The 21180-nt window shown below is 51.4% G+C and overlaps 1 protein-coding gene across 1 annotated transcript in view; it reads right to left on the minus strand.

The window, feature by feature from the left end:
* Window positions 1-14618, minus strand: part of LOC116937673 (LIM and SH3 domain protein 1) — a 34089-nt gene extending 19471 nt beyond the window's left edge. Inside the window, exons 1-2 of the mRNA XM_032944804.2 lie at window positions 13994-14618; window positions 398-492 (exon numbers count right to left, since the gene is read on the minus strand). Coding sequence (XP_032800695.2) covers window positions 398-492; window positions 13994-14062 — 164 coding nt within the window. The 5' untranslated portion in view covers window positions 14063-14618. The remainder of the gene's footprint in view (window positions 1-397; window positions 493-13993) is intronic.
* Between the last annotated feature and the right edge of the window lie 6562 nt (window positions 14619-21180).

Below are 21180 nucleotides of genomic sequence, written 5' to 3' on the forward strand. Positions count from 1 at the left end.
CAGGGTGTGGTGTGTCAGGGTGTGGTGTGTCAGTGACTCAGGGTGTGGTGTGTCAGTGACTCAAGGTGTGGTGTGTCAGTGTGTGGTGTGTCATGGTGTGGTGTGTCAGGGTGTGGTGTGTCAGGGTGCGGTGTGTCAGGGTGTGGTATGTCAGGGTGTGGTGTGTCAGTGACTCAGGGTGTGGTGTGTCAGGGTGTGGTGTATCAGGGGGTGGTGTGTCAGTGACTCAAGGTGTGGTGTGTCAGGGTGTGGTGTATCAGGGTGTGGTGTGTCAGTGACTCAGGGTGTGGTGTGTCAGGGTGTGGTGTGTCAGGGTGTGGTGTGTCAGGGTGTGGTGTGTCAGGGTGTGGTGTATCGGGGTGTGGTGTGTCAGGGTGTGGTGTGTCAGGGTGCTCACGCGCTGCAGTAAGGCTTCTTGTCGTATCCCTTGTAGTTTTTCATTTGCAGGGTCATCTTGCAGACCTCGCAGTGGAAACACGCTTTGTGCCACACCTGTCGAGACACGTACACCCCATCACACTCAACCACACTCAACCACACCACCACACACACTCACCCACACCACACTCAACCACACTCCACACCACCACACACACTCACCCACACCACACCCAAACACACTCCACACCACCACACACACTCACCCACACCACACTCAACCACACTCCACACCACCACACACACTCACCCACACCACACTCAACCACACTCCACACCACCACACACACTCACCCACACCACACTCAACCACACTCCACACCACCACACACACTCACCCACACCACACTCAACCACACTCCACACCACCACACACACTCACCCACACCACACTCAACCACACTCCACACCACCACACACACTCACCCACACCACACTCAACCACACCACACACCACCACACACACTCAACCACACCCCACACCACCACACACACTCACCCACACCACACTCACCCACACCACACTCAAACACACCCCACACCACCACACACACTCACCCACACCACACTCAACCACACACCATACCATCACACACACTCAACCACACCCCACACCACCACACACACTCACCCACACCACACTCAACCACACCTCACACCACCCGACCTAACCCCACAAACATCCATCATGAATCAGTTCCGCCGGCTTTGTGGCGCAGTGCTTTAGACACTGCGCGTCTGGGGGGGAGTCGATACATCATTGGTGTGACATCCCAACAGCAGAGACCCCCCCCTGGTGTGACATCCCAACAGCAGAGACCCCCCCTGGTGTGACATCCCAACAGCAGAGACCCCCCCTGGTGTGACATCCCAACAGCAGAGACCCCCCCTGGTGTGACATCCCAACAGCAGAGACCCCCCCCTGGTGTGACATCCCAACAGCAGAGACCCCCCCTGGTGTGACATCCCAACAGTAAGGGACCCCCCCCCCCGGTGTGACATCCCAACAACAAGGGACCCCCCCCCTGGTGTGACATCCCAACAGCAGAGACCCCCCCCTGGTGTGACATCTCAACAGCAGAGACCCCCCCTGGTGTGACATCCCAACAGCAGAGACCCCCCCTGGTGTGACATCCCAACAGCAGAGACCCCCCCCTGGTGTGACATCTCAACAGCAGAGACCCCCCCTGGTGTGACATCCCAACAGCAGAGACCCCCCCCCCTGGTGTGACATCCCAACAGCAGAGACCCCCCCTGGTGTGACATCCCAACAGCAGAGACCCCCCCTGGTGTGACATCCCAACAGCAGAGACCCCCCCTGGTGTGACATCTCAACAGCAGAGACCCCCCCTGGTGTGACATCCCAACAGCAAGGGACCCCCCCCTGGTGTGACATCCCAACAGCAGAGACCCCCCCCTGGTGTGACATCCCAACAGCAGAGACCCCCCCCTGGTGTGACATCCCAACAGCAAGGGACCCCCCCCTGGTGTGACATCTCAACAGCAGAGACCCCCCCCTGGTGTGACATCCCAACAGCAGAGACCCCCCCCCCTGGTGTGACATCCCAACAGCAAGGGACCCCCCCCTGGTGTGACATCCCAACAGCAAGGGACCCCCCCTGGTGTGACATCCCAACAGCAGAGACCCCCCCTGGTGTGACATCCCAACAGCAGAGACCCCCCCTGGTGTGACATCCCAACAGCAGAGACCCCCCCTGGTGTGACATCCCAACAGCAGAGACCCCCCCTGGTGTGACATCCCAATAGCAGAGACCCCCCCTGGTGTGACATCCCAACAGCAGAGACCCCCCCTGGTGTGACATCCCAACAGCAGAGACCCCCCCTGGTGTGACGTCCCAACAGCAGAGACCTCCCCTGGTGTGACATCCCAACAGTAAGGGACCCCCCCCCCTCAACAAATTCTCCCGAGTTTCGGTGAGGCCTCGAAGGCGATTGTAGGAGCAGGGCAGTCCGAATGGATGTTTTTACTCAAGAGTTAATCAGGCGTAAGGGGCCGTCCATAAATGACGTCACGCACCTAGGGGTGGGGGGGGGGGGTTCAGACATTTGTGACGATGTGTGACGAGGGGGGGGGGGTTTGAGAAATGTGACGTCACATCAAAATGCGCAACTTTAAATAAATATAGACAACACGTTCTACTTAATGAAATAGACTTTTTAACAAATGTTTTCTCCTACAACATCAGAGTGCAGCGCCACATTAAATACGCACTACAATGACAATAGTTTAAAGCGATTTGAAGCATGTTTTATTTTCAAAATGGAAACATGGTTTAGGGGGAGGGGGGGGCAAAGCTTTGTGACGTCATATTTGAGGCGGGGTCTGACTTTTTGTGACGCCGTGTGACGAGGGGGTGTGGGGGGGGGTCAAAAATCGTCCAAAACCGCGTGACGTCATTTATGGACGGCCCCAAATCAGCCCGGGCAATGATGACCGCGGGCGCCGGGTGTCCACGTGGAGCCGCCACGTGCCGAGGGCGCGTTTGTGTTGTGGTGAGAGCGGTGATTGTGTACCGCACTGTACGTGTACGTGATTGTGTACCGCACTGTACGTGTAGGTGATTGTGTACCGCACTGTACGTGTACGTGATTGTGTACCGCACTGTACGTGTAGGCAGCGGTAGCGTCGTGGTCAGCGCTACCTCGCCACGAACACGGCCACCCGAGTTCGATTCCCGCTCGCGACCAATAGCTGGCATCCCCTAGGTAGACTCAGCCTGCAATGAGTACTGGTACCTGGCGTGGTGTGTAAACATCAGCACTGGGGAGACAAAGGCGGCCGGGCGCTATGCTGACAACCCAACTCGTGCGCCGTGCCGGCCTTAATAGGTGCTCGCTAACAACACTTGCCCCAACAGTATGTTAAAGGCTATGCGGGGGATCTTTGTCCTTGTCACATTACTGTAATTAAAACAGGTTAACAAATCGTAGTTAATGGTGGAAATTCCACATTCTTCTACCAGGAAACGGTGGTTCATGGATGGCTCATTTGGGAGCCGGGCTCCACAATCTTGAACCTGTAATCTCTGCCTGGGGTCAACTGAGGATTCAGCCGCATCGCCACTAACTTCCTTAACCACCACTAACTACCGCCTCCACCACAGCCATCATAGCCATCACCATCTCCAGCATCATCATCATCGTCACCACCACCACAATCACAATCACCGAAAACCTCATCAAAGACAACGATCTCCCGTACAGCCTGTAACACACTGGTAGGGCAAGTGCTGTTAGCGAGCACCTATGAAGGCCGGCACAGCCCACACACCCGGCCGCCTTTGTCTCCCTAGTTGCAAACCTTTACAAATCGCACCAGGCACTCGTTTTGAGGCTGAGTCGACCTACGGGATACCCAGGACCGGTTCAGATAATCGTCACTGGTGTTGGCCGTGAGCGGGAATCGAACTCGGGTGACCAGGTTCGTAGCGCAGCGCGCTGACCGCTACACTATCGCTCCCCATCATCATCTCTACCACCACCTACACCACCACCAACAACAACACCACCAACAACACCACCACCCACAACAACAACACCACCAACACCACCAACAACACCACCAACACCACCACCAACAACACCACTACCACCAACAACACCACCACCCACAACACCACCACCAACAACAACACCACCAACACCACCACCAACAACACCCGCCTGTCGCCACTGACTGGCGGTGACTTTAAAGACCACAGTGCACTCTGGGCCACGTGTAAGTGCTGAAAGCTCGGCTAGAAGGTCATGGGACAATCCCCCCCCAGGGTGTTGTGGGCCAACTGACCGAGATGACTCATGATTCACACGTAGAGATACACGAAGAAAAACACACGAACCAAAGCCAAAGATCACCCGTGTAGCCTGACAGACTGTGGGTGCAAGTGCTGTGAGCGAGCGCTTATAAAGGCCGACACTGCACACGAGGGGTTGGGGATTGCCAACACCACGCCCAGCCGCCTTTATCTCCCCAGTGGCGATGTTTACACACCGCACGAGGTACTCATTTGAGGCTGAGACCGGTTCAGATAATCGTCACTGATGTTGGCCGTGAGCGGGAATCGAACTCGTGTCGCCAGGTTATGTAGCGCAGCGCTCCAATCGCTACACTACCGCTCCCCACCACAACAACAACCGCCATTCGCCACTAAGCGGCGGTGACGTCACCACGACGCTTGTGCCAGGCCATGTGCACCTTGAGGCCACGTGAAATGTCGAACGCCCGCTGGCAGGAGGTCACGGGGCAGACCCAGGTGCCACGGGTCGACTGACTGAGATGACTGAGATGACTGGCTGATGCACCACCTGTGCCCCCTACTGTGCCAACCTGCTGTGCTTTAGCCACCCGGCGCTCCGCTCGTTGTTGTGAGCGTTGTTGGAGGGCGACTACCTCCAACTGCCCAGTAGCGTCCTTCACGAGCCTCCTCCACAGAGGCCGATCTTGACACCACTGGTACCAGTCATCGGCAAGTCCACTCTGCTCCACGTCCTCCTGTACCACATCACTCCATCTCTTCTCTAGCCCATGCCGCGCCCGCTTAGCCCCCTCGATCCGGCCGAACAAAAGCTGTTTCGGCATGCGGTGGCGGGGCATGCGGGCTACATGACCCAGCCATCGCAGCCTTCCCTGCCGGAGGAGCTCACCGATGGGACCTTGCCCAGATCTTTCAAGTATTTGTGAGCTCCTCACACAATCCAGTCTGGTTAAACCCAGGATGGATCGTAGGCAGGCCAGCCTAAATGTTTCTAACCGGCAAAGATGTTAAACACACACACACAATAGCACATACACACGTAAATACAAAAATAGCCGCACACCCATATTTCACGCCGACTATTTTATAGTTATTTTAAATTCTCACCAAATATTTTACTGACAAACTGAAGTCAGAGAGAGAGAGAGGTGTGTGTGCATACTGGATGTGGAGTTCCGGGTGCGAAAATATTTCCCGAACCGCTGATCCGGAGACAGACAACAGCTTAAATTAATCAGTCACTTCTGTGTGGGATAGAGTGCTTCCCCCTCGCACGCGCTCGGTTTTTCTCCGGCACTGCGGTTTCTTTCCACGTGTATAACAAACACTCAGTAATTGCCTGAAAACATCTTAATATACAGAGAACTGCAGAGCAATCCTTGGGTCCTGCTCACTGCCTGACAGCCGTCCGGATTGGTCTGTGGAACCTCGGCGATTGTGAGATGCAATTTGCCCAAACGACTCGAGATAAGATGAATAATCAAAGATTGTTGTTAAATCAATGAAGTCCTGGCAATAATAATATAGCGTTAATAATAATGTAGTGTTAATAGTGATATAGTGTTAATAATAATATAGTGATTATAATAAAATATTGTAAAAGAAAAGTGTTAATAATATAGTGTAAATAATAACATAGTGTTTAAAATAATATAGTGATAATAATATAGTGTTAATAATACTATAGTGTTTATAATAATATTGTGTTCATAGTAATAATAATATAGTGTTAATAATATAGTGTTAATAAGTGTTCTATCTGACCCGGATGCTACCGATGATTAGTGAATCACTTACTATACAGTACTGTGCTTTATTAAACATTTATGTACATTCATATACATTTTATATGCATTCTTACATTTTATATAGACACTCATATAGGTGTACAGTAGTATTTAGTTGTGTGTAGTGTATCTCCATATACAGGATATAAAAGGCAAAGTTGTGATTATGTGTGTCTGTTGAAAACTTGAAATTTGCCATGTGGGTACTTTCTGGACTGTGCACCATGCAAAAATTATAAAAAATATATATATATATGAGCTCCTCCCCCCCAAAAAATATATATATATATTTTTTGGGGGGGAGGAGCTCAATAATGCATTTATTTTTTTGCACGGCAAGTAATCTGTGACGTCAAATCTGTCACGTGACCCGCGCGTGTGGAAGCGTAACGCATTGTAGTGTAGTGGTTAGCGCGCTGCGTTACGAACCCGGCGACCCGAGTTCGATTCCCGCTCACGGCCACCACCGGTGACGATTATTTGAACAGGTCCTGGGCCTCCCCTAGGTCGACTCAGCCTCAGCCTCAAACGCGTAACTGGTGTGGTGTGTGAAGATCGCCATTGGGGAGACAAAGGCGGCCGGGCGTGGTGAAACCATTTCCCGGGCGAAGCCGCGTAGTTAAGCTAGTAGTAGTACATAATATTACATAGAAACATTCTATATAGACACTCGTATAGACGAACCGAAACTTTCGCGAATTCGCGCTTATGCTGGAGTACACGGAACCGAACCCCGCCACGTTCTCTGAGTCACGTAGAAGGGAAACAATAAAATAATAACACAATAAAATTCTCACGACGTTTTGACTGCAACACAAGCAATCATCATCATCATCAGGTGTGAAAACCACAGCAAGAAAATTTGATATAAAACTAGTTTTTATTTTACCTGCCCAAGGTTTGCATGCAGTAGGAAACCATGTCAGTGTCGCCACAGTGTCCGTGTGCTGCAGCTAATGAACGTTGACTGTAATTACATTCTAAAGCTTACAGGCATGCAAGGCGGTGTAGTCACATGCCTCTTGTATCCTACAATCGCTCCTATTTTTTGAAACACATCGCTCGGGCTGTCTCGTATTTCGCCTGAATGCATCTCTGTTCTATCCCTTACGATTAGAGATCTTCATCCTTACATCCCTGTTTCCTATCCCCACGGCTCAATCCCACGTCTCGGACATCTCACAACAAACCTCTATCTTGACACCTTCCATCTCCCCGCACCACTATCTCTTGCCCGACATTCCTCCTTTCGATTTAAAGCTTTCGTGACTGCAAGGATTCATCTTCTTTGGTTCTTTCGGTAAAGTCACGTAGTATGAGAATAAAATAATAAATTGATCAAATAAAATAACTCAATAATATTCTCATTTATTATTATATTCTCATTCTACGTGACTTTACCGAAAGAACCAAAGAAGATTCCTCCTTTCATTCCACCGTATATCGAGTCGGCATCTTCATCATCCAGCAGTGGAGTGACAACTGGCCTGTCCGCATGCGGCATCTCTCTTAGCTCACTGCATCATCTCTAACCGCCGTCTGCAATCTCTTATGTCATATCCATTTGTCTGCACTCTACCACTGGCATCTCACGAGGATTGCATAACTTGACAATATTCAACCGTGCCTTCTGTTCAAATTTGCTTACTAATTCCATTGGGATTTGTTGTTTGATACTTGTGTGAGGCGTGATGTTGAGCAATAAAGCAAGATGATGATGATGATAATCATCTTACACTCGTGGTTAGCGAAGCCCGCGCATGATGTCCTTGCATATTTCTGCACACGTGGCTAGGGCCGTCCACACCACGTGACCGTCCCTCTCCTCCGACGCTTTCAAACTAAACTACATCTGACATCGTGACGTCGAAGGGCCGGCCCCCCTCCACTCCCCCCCCAAAGCGTGGGGCCCAGGGCGGTCGTCCCGATTCGCCGTACCCCCCAGGGACGGCTCAACCGACGTGGCTAACCCACTCGGCGCGACTCGATGGCCCTTCGCTGTCGATGGTGCGCATCCCCTGCCGCTGTTACCGGCGTGCCGCATGACCTCAGCATTGTTTTCCGGCAACGCGTTTGCTACTCATTATCTGCGATGTTATGGATTCATTTTCCCGCGACTTTGTTTCTTCTCACCAAAGTCCACCACGGGTCACGCTTGTGAAACAGCTTACGGATGAATGCTTCTCACCCGCGTGAACGAATAATTACAATAACACTGACGACGACGAAGATCATAACGAAGGTGGTAATGGAACCTCCAGAATATGGATTCTACTTTGGGCCCACTCTGTGCTCGCAGTGACACCGTTAACCCACCAAACTCGCCACATTTGGGGAGTCTAACTGTGGGGGGGGGGGGGGGGCATCTCGTCGGTACGGGTGAGGAACGACGTGCCACAGCTTGCGTCCCGAGCAGCCTTTGTTGAGATCTCTCACTCACGAATGCCCTAAATCCCTTTTTAATCGCAAACAGCGGCCACCGACAGAGTGGCCTCGCCTGGAAACACAGGTCACGTGGTGCAATCAAAGACAAAGCTCCCCCGTGTAGCCCACACGAAGCTCGGGTCGCCCGGTTGGTGGCGCAGCGCGCTAACCGCTACACGACTGGCGCAATCACACACGCAGCAGCAGCAGCAGCGACACACACACACGCAGCAGCAGCGACACACACACACAGCAGCAGCGACACACACACAGCAGCAGTGACACACACACACAGCAACAGCAGCGACACACACACACACAGCAGCAGCGACACACACACAGCAGCAGCAGTGACACACACGCAGCAGCAGTGACACACACACAGCAGCAGCAGTGACACACACACACGCAGCAGCAGCGACACACACGCAGCAGCAGCAGTGACACACACGCAGCAGCAGTGACACACACACACAGCAGCAGCAGTGACACACACACACGCAGCCGCAGCGACACACACGCAGCAGCAGCAGCGATACACACGCAGCAGCAGCAGCGACACACACACGCACACACACACACGCAGCAGCGATACACACACGCACACACACACACGCAGCGACACACACACGCAGCAGCAGCAGCGACACACACACACACAGCAGTGACACACACACACAGCAGCAGCAGCGACACACACGCAGCGACACACACGCAGCAGCAGCGACACACACGCAGCAGCAGCGACACACACGCACGCAGCGACACACACACGCACGCAGCGACACACACGCGCACGCGCCAACACACGCGCCGTTACCATGCACACCTCGCACAGATCGCGTGTGTGTCCGTGTGTGCGCGCGTCGTGGGGAGCGGTGGTGCGATGGTTAGCGCGCTGCGAACCCAGCTACCCAAGTTCAATTGTTCGTTCACGGCCAAGACGAGCGACGATTATCTTCCTGCCCCGGTCCCGGGCCTCCCCTCGGTCGACTCAGCTGTCAATGAGTACAGCATCTGGTGCGATGTGTGAACATCAATCAGTCGAGAGACAAAGGCGGTCGGGCGTGGTGCTTGGCCAACCATCCCCCTGGCGTACCGCTCCGGCCTTTATTGTTAACAGCACTTACCCCAAACAGCCTGTTCAGGCTGTTCGGGCTTATACAGGGGAGAGCTTTGTCTTTGTGCGCGCGTGTGTATGCGTGGAGGTCTGCATCATCCACCCACGCAACTGCGTTACGAAGGCACACACGACCCGAGTTCGACTCCCGGTCGCGGGAAAAACGTGAACTCACAAATGACATCCGACCCTAACATCATGGTGCTCCCCCGAAGGTTGGCTCAGCCTGAAATGAGTGCCTCGCGCGGCGCGTGCACACCGGCGCTGTGCCCTCGGAAGCGGCCGGGCGTGGTGCTGGCACACACCACCACCAGCACGTCTCGTTGCACCGTATCGGCCACAACAGCAGCTCAACAACAGTTGCTTTCTGCCCACATACTGTCGGCCATATGGGGGGGGGTTGAATCTTTGTCTAGACGACTGCTCGCAATCGGCCGTCCGCGTGTATTCGATATGACACGTGTGACGTATGTGTCGTGGTTTTTATTTCGTTCGCTGGCTGCGTTGTGTGTTGTGTATATGCTGCGCGGTGGTTATACGAGCGTCGTGTGCTTGTGTGTATGTTGGCTATGTGCTCTGCTGTGTCCTCTTCCTGTGCCGTATGCTGCGCGCGCGCGCCTGTGTGTGTGTAGTATGATGTGCGTTCTACATGCTGTGCTGTCTGGGGGTGTATGCTATGCTGCAACGTTCAGTGTCATTCGCTGCGTGTGCTGCCGTTTGCTGTGTGTATAAGTTACCCTGTGCCACGCGTGATTTGCAATGTGTTTTGTGTGCTGTGCCTTGTCCTGTGCCCTGTATGCTGTGTTTGCTATGTGATGTGTATGCTGTTATGTCTGTGTGGTGTATAAACTCTGACATATTTGCGTGCTGTGTATGCTATGCTGTGTAATGTATGCTATTCCATGTTCTGCGTGCGCTGTGCTGGTATGCCTTTTATATGATGTTATGGTGTGCTATGCTTTATGCTATGCCGTGTAATGTGTGTGTGTTATGATTTGCATGCCGGGCTGTGCTTGAGGCTATCGTGTTACTTTTTATGCTGTCCTCTGTATGATTTTATTTGTATGCTACATGCTGTTACGTGTGCTGTTTGTGTACCGCTATTGGCTGCTCTGCTGTGTGCTGTGCATTATTCATGTACTGTGCATACTCCGTATATGCTATACTGTGCTATGCTTTACGCTATTCCGTTTCATGTGCACATTATGTATGTTGTGCTATGCTATTCCGTGTGCTGTGTATGGAATTCTGGGCTGTGTGATGTGATATATGGCGTGCAAGTTCGTGTGTTGTATATGCTATGTGTGCTGTGGTGCGAGGTATGCTGTGTTGTGTATGCTACGCTATGATCTTCCTTGTGCGGTATATGCTATTTCATGTGTAATTCCACGTGTTGTAGATGCTTTTGTATGCTGTACTACGTGATAGTTCGCGTGGTGTATATGCTATGTATGCTGTGCTACGTGCTAGTCCATGAGCTGTGTATGCTATGCTACGTGCTAGTCCATGAGTTGTGTATGCTGTCCTACGTGCTAGTCCATGTGCTGTGTATGCTGTGCTACGTGCTAGTCCATGAGCTGTGTATGCTGTGCTACGTGCTAGTCCATGTGCTGTGTATGCTGTGCTACGTGCTAGTCCATGTGCTGTGTATGCTGTCCTACGTGCTAGTCCATGAGCTGTGTATGCTGTGCTACGTGCTAGTCCATGTGCTGTGTATGCTGTGCTACGTGCTAGTCCATGAGCTGTGTATGCTGTGCTACGTGCTAGTCCATGTGCTGTGTATGCTGTGCTACGTGCCAGTCCATGAGCTGTGTGTGCTGTGCTACGTGCTAGTCCATGTGCTGTGTATGCTGTGCTACGTGCTAGTCCATGTGCTATGTATGCTATGCTACGTGCTAGTCCATGCGTATGCTATGCTACGTGCTATTCCATGAGCTGTGTATGCTGTGCTACGTGCTAGTCCATGTGCTGTGTATGCTATGCTACGTGCTAGTCCATGAGATGTGTATGCTATGCTACGTGCTATTCCATGAGCTGTGTATGCTGTGCTACGTGCTAGTCCATGAGCTGTGTATGCTATGCTACGTGCTCGTCCATGTGCTGTGTATGCTGTGCTACGTGCTAGTCCATGTGCTGTGTATGCTGTGCTACGTGCTAGTCCATGAGCTGTGTATGCTGTGCTACGTGCTTGTCCATGAGCTATGTATGCTGTGCTACGTGCTAGTCCATGAGCTGTGTATGCTGTGCTACGTGCTAGTCCATGTGCTGTGTATGTTGTGCTACGTGCTAGTCCATGTGCTGTGTATGCTGTGCTACGTGCTAGTCCATGAGCTATGTATGCTGTGCTACGTGCTAGTCCATGAGCTGTGTATGCTGTGCTACGTGCTAGTCCATGTGCTGTGTATGCTATGCTACGTGCTAGTCCATGAGCTGTGTATGCTGTGCTACGTGCTAGTCCATGAGCTGTGTATGCTGTGCTACGTGCTAGTCCATCAGCTATGTATGCTGTGCTATGTGGTAGTCTATGAGCTATGTATGCTGTGCTACGTGCTAGTCCATGAGCTGTGTATGCTGTGCTACGTGCTTGTCCATGAGCTATGTATGCTGTGCTACGTGCTCGTCCATGTGCTGTGTATGCTATGCTACGTGCTAGTCCATGAGCTGTGTATGCTGTCTTACGTGCTAGTCCGTGAGCTGTGTATGCTGTGCTACGTGCTAGTCCATGAGCTGTGTATGCTGTGCTACGTGCTAGTCCATGTGCTGTGTATGCTGTGCTACGTGCTAGTCCATGAGCTGTGTATGCTGTGCTACGTGCTAGTCCATGTGCTGTGTATGCTGTGCTACGTGCTAGTCCATGTGCTGTGTATGCTATGCTACGTGCTAGTCTATGTGCTGTGTATGCTGTGCTACGTGCTAGTCCATGAGCTATGTATGCTGTGCTACGTGCTAGTCCATGAGCTGTGTATGATGTGCTACGTGCTAGTCCATGTGCTGTGTATGCTATGCTACGTGCTAGTCCATGAGCTGTGTATGCTGTGCTACGTGCTAGTCCATGAGCTGTGTATGCTGTGCTACGTGCTAGTCCATGAGCTATGTATGCTGTGCTATGTGGTAGTCCATGAGCTATGTATGCTGTGCTACGTGCTAGTCCATGAGCTGTGTATGCTGTGCTACGTGCTAGTCCATGAGCTGTGTATGCTGTGCTACGTGCTAGTTCGTGAGCTATGTATGCTGTGCTACGCGCTAGTCCATGTGCTATGTATGCTGTGCTACGTGCTAGTCCATGAGCTATGTATGCTGTGCTATGTGGTAGTCCATGAGCTGTGTATGCTGTGCTACGTGCTATTCCATGAGCTGTGTATGCTGTGCTACGTGCTAGTCCATGAGCTATGTATGCTGTGCTACGTGCTAGTCCATGAGCTGTGTATACTGTGCTACGTGCTTGTCCACGAGCTATGTATGCTGTGCTACGCGCTAGTCCATGTGCTATGTATGCTGTGCTACATGCTAGTCCATATGCTGTGTATGCTGTGCTACGTGCTAGTCCATGTGCTGTGTATGCTGTGCTACGTGTTAGTCCATGTGCTATGTATGCTGTGCTACGTACTAGTCCATGAGCTATGTATGCTGTGCTACGTGCTAGTCCATGAGCTATGTATGCTGTGCTATGTGCTAGTCCATGTGCTGTGTATGCTGTGCTACGTGCTAGTCCATGTGCTGTGTATGCTGTGCTATGTGGTAGTCCATGAGCTGTGTATGCTGTGCTACGTGCTAGTCCATGAGCTGTGTATGCTGTGCTACGTGCTAGTCTATGTGCTGTGTATGCTGTGCTACGTGCTAGTCCATGTGCTGTGTATGCTGTGCTATGTGGTAGTCCATGAGCTATGTATGCTGTGCTACGTGCTAGTCCATGAGCTATGCATGCTGTGCTATGTGCTAGTCCATGTGCTGTGTATGCTGTGCTACGTGCTAGTCCATGAGCTATGTATACTGTGCTACGTGCTAGTCCATGTGCTGTGTATGCTGTGCTACGTGCTAGTCCATGTGCTGTGTATGCTGTGCTACGTGCTAGTCCATGTGCTGTGTATACTGTGCTACGTGCTAGTCCATGGGCACAGGATGTCGGGAGCTGTCCAGCCGCGCGTGGTTCTAAAAAACCGAACGTGGCCCCAAGGCGTAAAGCAGCTCTGTTGAGTCGCTCAGAATCTTTAACGCGGATTAAGCCCTCTCGAGGCTCCGTGGTTAGGAGCTGTAACACCCCCACCCCCCCAAAAAAATAAAAAATCACATATATCGGCGTCTCCCTCCCTCCACACCATCCTCTCTTTCTCTCTCTTTCTACACACACGTATTGCTTACACACAAACACTGTATACGATATCCCCGCGTACAACAATAATCGCAAAAGGCGCGTGCGTGGGCGCCGAGGAGTAACGGGACGCGCCTACCTTGTCCAGGCAGCTCACTTTCTCCGTCGGGTACACGATCTTGTCGCATCTCGCGCACGGAGGGTTCATGACGGCGGGAAGAGCTTCACAACCGCGGCGGTGACGGTGGATGTCGGCAGCTCGGCGCTTGTGCGCGCTCTCTCTCTCGTCTGTGGCTCGCTACCCCCCCTCCTACTCTGTGTGCTGCTCGCTCTCTCGTTTGCTCTCTCCCCCTCTCTCTCCCACTGTGTGTGTGTGCTGTTCGCTCTCTCGTTTGCTCTCTCCCCCTCTCTCTCCCACTGTGTGTGTGTGCTGTTCGCTCTCTCGTTTGCTCTCTCCCCCTCTCTCTCCCACTGTGTGTGTGTGCTGTTCGCTCTCTCTCGCTCTCTCGTTTGCTCTCTCCCCCTCTCTCTCCCACTGTGTGTGTGTGCTGTTCGCTCTCTCTCGCTCTCTCGTTTGCTCTCTCCCCCTCTCTCTCCCACTGTGTGTGTGTGCTGTTCGCTCTATCGCTCTCTCGTTCGCTCTCTCCTCCTCTCGGCCGGATTTTTTTTTTGCTCAACTCTCCCAGCATTCAGCGCGCAATGCACCAGCGGTCTGAGATATTGGCTGAGGGGAGGGAGAACGAGGGAGGGCTTGGGTGGGGGTGTGTTGGGGGGGGGGGATAAGAAAGGGTTGGGTGAGAGAGGATTTGTGGTGGGGGTGGAATCGGGGGGAGGTGGGGTGGAATGGGGGGGGGGGGAAGGAGGATTTAGTTGGGGGTGGAGGTGGGGGGGAGGGAGATGAAGGAGGCTTGCGTTGGGAGGCGATGAGGATGGATGATGATGATGGGGAGTGAAGAGAGCTATTGAGGAGGATGACGAGGGACGTTCGGGGGGCGGTGGAGAGAAGCAAAAGAAGGGGGTGCTTGTGTAAGGGGAGGTGTTACGAGGGAGCAGGGAGATGGTGTTGTGAAAAGGAGGGAATACGACGGTGAAGGGAGGGAGGAACGAGTAAGCTCGTCGAGGTAGGGGAGATGTTGAGTGAGCGATGACGGGGAGGGAATGGAGAGTAGGAGGGAGGATTGAGGAGGAGGAGGAGGGAGGAGCAGGGAGGAGCAGGGAGGATGTGGGGTGGTACGGGGGGAAGGGGGCAGATACGTGTCGAGAACGGGCCGCGAGACGGCGTGCATTGTGAATGCGCGCACACACACGCGCACACACACACACGCACGCGCACACACACACACTCCATGTCGGTACTGGGGACAGTTTGACCATACTTCACCACGCCTGTACAATCCGGTTTGGTGAAGGCGATGCCCAGGACTAGTTCAGGCATCACATCACTCGCCAATGTTGTGTTTAGTTCCTTGTCCTTCCCCCGTATCTCCGATTAGCACGGTTGGTTACGTACGGTGCGAAAGAAGTTCAACATACATCACCGTTCGCCGCGCCCAGGACGCGAACTCCGATCGCGGGGTCGATAGCGCAGTGCGCTAATCACAGCCCCACCGCTCCCCCGCCCTTGGCAATTACATATAATTTGATCGTGGTTACCGATCAATTATTGAATCATGTTCTCAAGAGAGGACACTCAGTGACAAACCTTGGATTTCACTGCATAACAATCCGTTATGCATTATGCATCGAGAAGTTTCATGTTAATATTTCCATGAAAGCACACGCAGATCCCCCGTATAGGCCTAACTGACTTTTTGGCAAGTGCCGTTAGCGAGCGCCTTGGACGGCCAGCACAGCACGCGACGGCGTGGGTGGCCAGCAGCACGCCGTTATAATTATTCGTTAATTAATAGAGCTTCTAGAAGACAACAACAATTATATGCTTAGTGAAATTCAATTCAATGCAGCCAATGAGACGGAACAAACTAGGCAGAAAATGCAAGAGAGACGATACACACGACACAAAAATAATACAATAATGAATCATTTTTTTTTTGTGCGCAGAGGGAATGAGGTGGTGAATGCGGGGACTGGGGGAGAGAGGACGGCGGGCGGTAGGAGAGGAGGTGGGAATTCAAACGTCCAATGCTCGGCTCCAATTGACACACGTGTCAGCTAAATCGGTGGGACGAAACGTGGGTGTTGTATTCACTTTTGCATTGGCAAGTGGGGCAGTTGAGGGGCGGCTAGGAGATGTTAACTCCTTCGCCTGGTATGCAGGAGGTCGTGGGTTCGATCCAGACCCTGACGCCTGTTGGATATTTGGAGTTTACATGGTCTCCCCGTGGTCGCGTGGACTTTTCTCCGGGGTAAAAATCACGCGTTTAACTGCTATTTGAAAAAATACATCCACGTGATAAGCCACTTCGTACGTAGAGCAATCATTTGTGGCCCGGTCGCTTCTGAAAAAGAGCTATATAGCTCAGTAGACCTTACCTGATAAAATAAAAAAAATAGTTGAGTTGATTTCACCAAGAAGCACAAGTTTCGCGGGCCGGGTTTCAACCATTACTCGGGTTCGACTCCCTACTGTTGTTTTTTTAATATTTGAGAATCTATGGCGATTGATCTCAACAGCCAGCCATAGAGTGCCCTTGTTATGGGCGGTCTTTCGGGCTTTGACCACTTCAATGTGAAATTGTAGTTCTTGCTCTGCATCTGCATTAGCCATACAAAATAAGAAGATGCGTGGTCTTTATTATAAAAAGCGTGAAAATAACAAAGAAACAAAAAAAATCTTAATTGTTTCTATAACCCTACAAGTGCATTCCGTGTAATTAAATGTCCTGTCAAGAAAAGTAACATTTCCTGTTGAGAGAACGTTTGGTTAGGGCCCAGCGATTCTTAACCTGGGGTGCACGCACCCCCTGGGTGTGCGAGATGCCCTTTCTGGCGGTAGCGAGACATGGCCAATTTTTTTTTAGAAGCTGAATAATCGAAACGCAAATTAAGGCACGGGCACGTAAGTACAACTACTTGATTTCATAAAACCTATATACTAACATTTTGATTTTTTTTTTTTTACGATTGAGAACCAAAGGGGTGCAAGGCTGCAGGAAAAGGTTAAGAACCACTTGCCCGCTAGGCCACGTCGCTCGAAGGGACGATGGCCGCTCGTCAAGGCTAACGGCGGGGTGGCGGTCAACGGAGTCCACGCGACACGGAGGATGTCCGCCGCCCAGATGGGGGACGATGACGGGGACGAGCGGCAGAGCGATCGTCGCTTGTCGCAGAGATTCGCGGCATCTAAACAGCGGCCGCCATCGTAAATACTGGTGGGTGCATTAACCATAAAAATCATACCCGCCGTTTGCTTCGCAAGTGGACGTTAAAGATCCCGTGACGTAGTTCTCAAGAGTATTGCCATTGCGTGGCGGCGTCGTGGTCCAAAATTTGAAAAATGTAACCGGAATTTTTTTCATATTTCAATCATCGCGCCCCGACTGGGAAAACTTGATGGGACCCTCCTGGAAAGAGTCACGCGAGCTGGGTAATAAAGGTGATGCGGCGATGACATCAGCCCGTGTGTGGGTGGCGAGATGGAGTGTTGCATCACTGGGCCGTCTTTTTTTTTCGTATGGCTGCTGATGTTATGATGATATTGAGACACGTCTTCTGCAAGATCTTTCTAAACGGACGGTGGTGGTCTTCTGTCCTCTGGGTGGTTATGGTCAGGCGTTGCTATGAAGATTCAACTTCCAGGGTGGTTATGGTCAGGCGTTGCTATGAAGAATCACCTTCCAGGGTGGTACGGTCATGTGTTGCTATGAAGAACCACCTTCCAGACTGGTACGCTCATGCGTTGCTATGAAGAACCACCTTCTAGAGTGGTACGCTCATGCGTTGCTATGAAGAACCACCTTCCAGAGTGGTACGGTCATGCGTTGCTATGAAGAACCACCTTCCAGGGTGGTAGGTCACGTGTTGCTATGAAAAATCACCTTCCATAGTGGTACGGTCATGTGTTGCTATGAAGAACCACCTTCCAGGCTGGTACAGTCATGCGTTGCTATGAAGAACCACCTTCCAGGGTAGTAGGTCATGCGTTGCTATGAAGAACCACCTTCCATAGTGGTACGGTCATGCGTTGCTATGGAGAACCACCTTCCAGGGTGGTAGGTCATGTGTTGCTATGAAGAACCACCTTCCATAGTGGTAGGTCATGCGTTGCTATGCAGAACCACCTTCCATAGTGGCACGGTCATGCGTTGCTATGGAGAACCACCTTCCAGGCTGGTACAGTCATGCGTTGCTATGAAGAACCACCTTCCATAGTGGTACGGTCATGCGTTGCTATGAAGAATCACCTTCTAGAGTAGTACGGCCATGCGTTGCTATGAAGAATCACCTTCCAGGGTAGTAGGTCATGTATTGCTATGAAGAATCACCTTCCAGAGTGGTACGGTCATGCGTTGCTATGAAGAACCACCTTCCAGAGTGGTAGGTCATGTATTGCTATTAAGAACCACCTTCCATAGTGATACGGTCATGCGTTGCTATGAAGAATCACCTTCCAGAGTGCTACGGTCACGTGTTGCTATAAAGAACCACCTTTCAGAGTGGTAGGTCATGTGTTGCTATGAAGAACCACCTTCCAGAGTGGTACGGTCACGTGTTGCTATGAAGAATCACCTTCTAGAGTGGTACAGTCACGTGTTGCTATGAAGAATCACCTTCTAGAGTGGTACGGTCACGTGTTGCTATGAAGAATCACCTTCTAGAGTGGTACAGTCACGTGTTGCTATGAAGAATCACCTTCCAGAGTGGTACGGTCACGTGTTGCTATGAAGAACCACCTTCCAGGGTGGTAGGTCATGTGTTGCTATGAAGAACCACCTTCCAGGGTGGTACAATCATGGGTTGCTATGAAGAACCACCTTCCAGAGTGGTACGGTCATGCGTTGCTATGAAGAACCACCTTCCATAGCGGTACGGTCACGTGTTTCTATGAAGAACCACCTTCCAGGGTGGTAGGTCATGTGTTGCTATGAAGAACCACCTTCCAGGGTGGTAGGTCATGTGTTGCTATGAAGAACCACCTTCCATAGTGGTAGGTCATGCGTTGCTATGAAGAACCACCTTCCAGGGTGGTCGGTCACGTGTTGCTATGAAGAACCACCTTCCATAGTGGTAGGTCACGTGTTGCTATGAAGAATCACCTTCCAGGGTGGTACGGTCACGTGTTCCTATGAAGAACCACCTTCCAGAGTGGTAGGTCATGTGTTGCTATGAAGAACCACCTTCCATAGTGGTAGGTCATGCGTTGCTATCAAGAATCACCTTCCAGGGTGGTAGGTCATGCGTTGCTATGAAGAATCACCTTCCAGAGTGGTACGCTCATGTGTTGCCATGAAGAACCACCTTCCAGGGTGGTACGCTCATGCGTTGCTATGAAGAATCACCTTCCAGGGTGGTAGGTCACGTGTTGCTATGAAGAACCACCTTCCAGAGTGGTACGGTCATGCGTTGCTATGAAGAACCACCTTCCATAGTGGTACGGTCATGCGTTGCTATGAAGAATCACCTTCCAGAGTGGTACGGTCATGTGTTGCTATGAAGAACCACCTTCCAGGGTGGTAGGTCACGTGTTGCTATGAAGAACCACCTTCCAGAGTGGTACGGTCATGCGTTGCTATGAGGAACTACCTTCCAGGTGGTAGGTCATGTATTGCTATTAAGAACCACCTTCCAGGGTGGTAGGTCATGTGTTGCTATGAAGAACCACCTTCCAGAGTGGTAGGTCATGTGTTGCTATGAAGAACCACCTTCTAGAGTGGTATGGTCACGTGTTGCTATGAAGAATCACCTTCCAGAGTGGTACGGTCATGTGTTGCTATGAAGAACCACCTTCCATAGCGGTACGGTCACGTGTTGCTATGAAGAATCACCTTCCAGAGTGGTACGGTCATGCGTTGCTATGAAGAACCACCTTCCATAGCGGTACGGTCAAGTGTTTCTATGAAGAACTACCTTCCAGGGTGGTAGGTCACGTGTTGCTATGAAGAACCACCTTCCAGGGTGGTAGGTCATCTGTTGCTATGAAGAACCACCTTCCAGGGTGGTAGGTCACGCGTTGCTATGAAGAACCACCTTCCATAGTGGTAGGTCATGTGTTGCTATGAAGAACCACCTTCCAAAGTGGTAGGTCACGTGTTGCTATGAAGAACCACCTTCCAGGGTGGTAGGTCATCTGTTGCTATGAAGAACCACCTTCCAGAGTGGTACGGTCACGTGTTGCTATGAAGAACCACCTTCCAGGGTGGTAGGTCACGCGTTGCTATGAAGAACCCCCTTCCATAGTGGTAGGTCATGTGTTGCTATGAAGAACCACCTTCCAAAGTGGTAGGTCATGTGTTGCTATGAAAAATCACCTTCCAGAGTGGTAGGTCATGTGTTCCTATGAAGAATCACCTTCCAGGGTAGTAGGTCATGTGTTGCTATGAAGAACCACCTTCCAGAGTGGTACGGTCATGCGTTGCTATGAAGAACCACCTTCCAGGGTGGTAGGTCACGTGTTGCTATGAAGAACCACCTTCCAGGGTGGTAGATCACGTGTTGCTATGAAGAACCACCTTCCAGGGTGGTAGGTCACGTGTTCCTATGAAGAACCACCTTCCAGAGTGGTAGGTCATGTGTTGCTATGAAGAACCACCTTCCATAGTGGTAGGTCATGCGTTGCTATGAAGAATCACCTTCCAGGGTGGTGGGTCATGTGTTGCTATGAAGAACCACCTTCCATAGTGGTATGGTCATGCGTTGCTATGAAGAATCACCTTCCAGAGTGGTACGGTCACGTGTTGCTATGAAGAATCACCTTCCAGGAGATCAACACATCGGTGTGGTGCTGACGCAGTCGTAATTTGGCCACGTTTGTTCATATCGTGACAACTTCATTAATTGGCTGTCGGGTGGTGGAGGGCGTACCACACACATTTTGCTCACGCGATGCCTTCTAATAATTTTCTAACGCGATGTTTGAACGTTTGTTATCGATACACGATTTTCAATACATACTCTGTTGCCGTGTTGTGGCCAGGTCGCTTCTGATAAAGAAGCGAAAAGCCCATTGGGGCCTTACCTTGAAAAAAACCCATAAATTATTGAATTTTATTTGTATATATTTTTAAGTGATTTGTTCACCTTGCCTATACCTTGCACTCTTTGTTGGTTGTCACGTTCAGATTCTTCTCGCACGCCACGATGGCGTCACCGAATCGGGCGTGCGCGGTGACGTCGCCACGCCTCCCGCGACGCGGTTGCGTCATCGCG

Source organism: Petromyzon marinus, chromosome 4, assembly GCF_048934315.1.
Source record: "Petromyzon marinus isolate PM22_M1 ecotype Great Lakes invasive population chromosome 4, UKy_Petmar_22M1.pri1.0, whole genome shotgun sequence".
Lineage (NCBI taxonomy): Eukaryota > Metazoa > Chordata > Hyperoartia > Petromyzontiformes > Petromyzontidae > Petromyzon > Petromyzon marinus.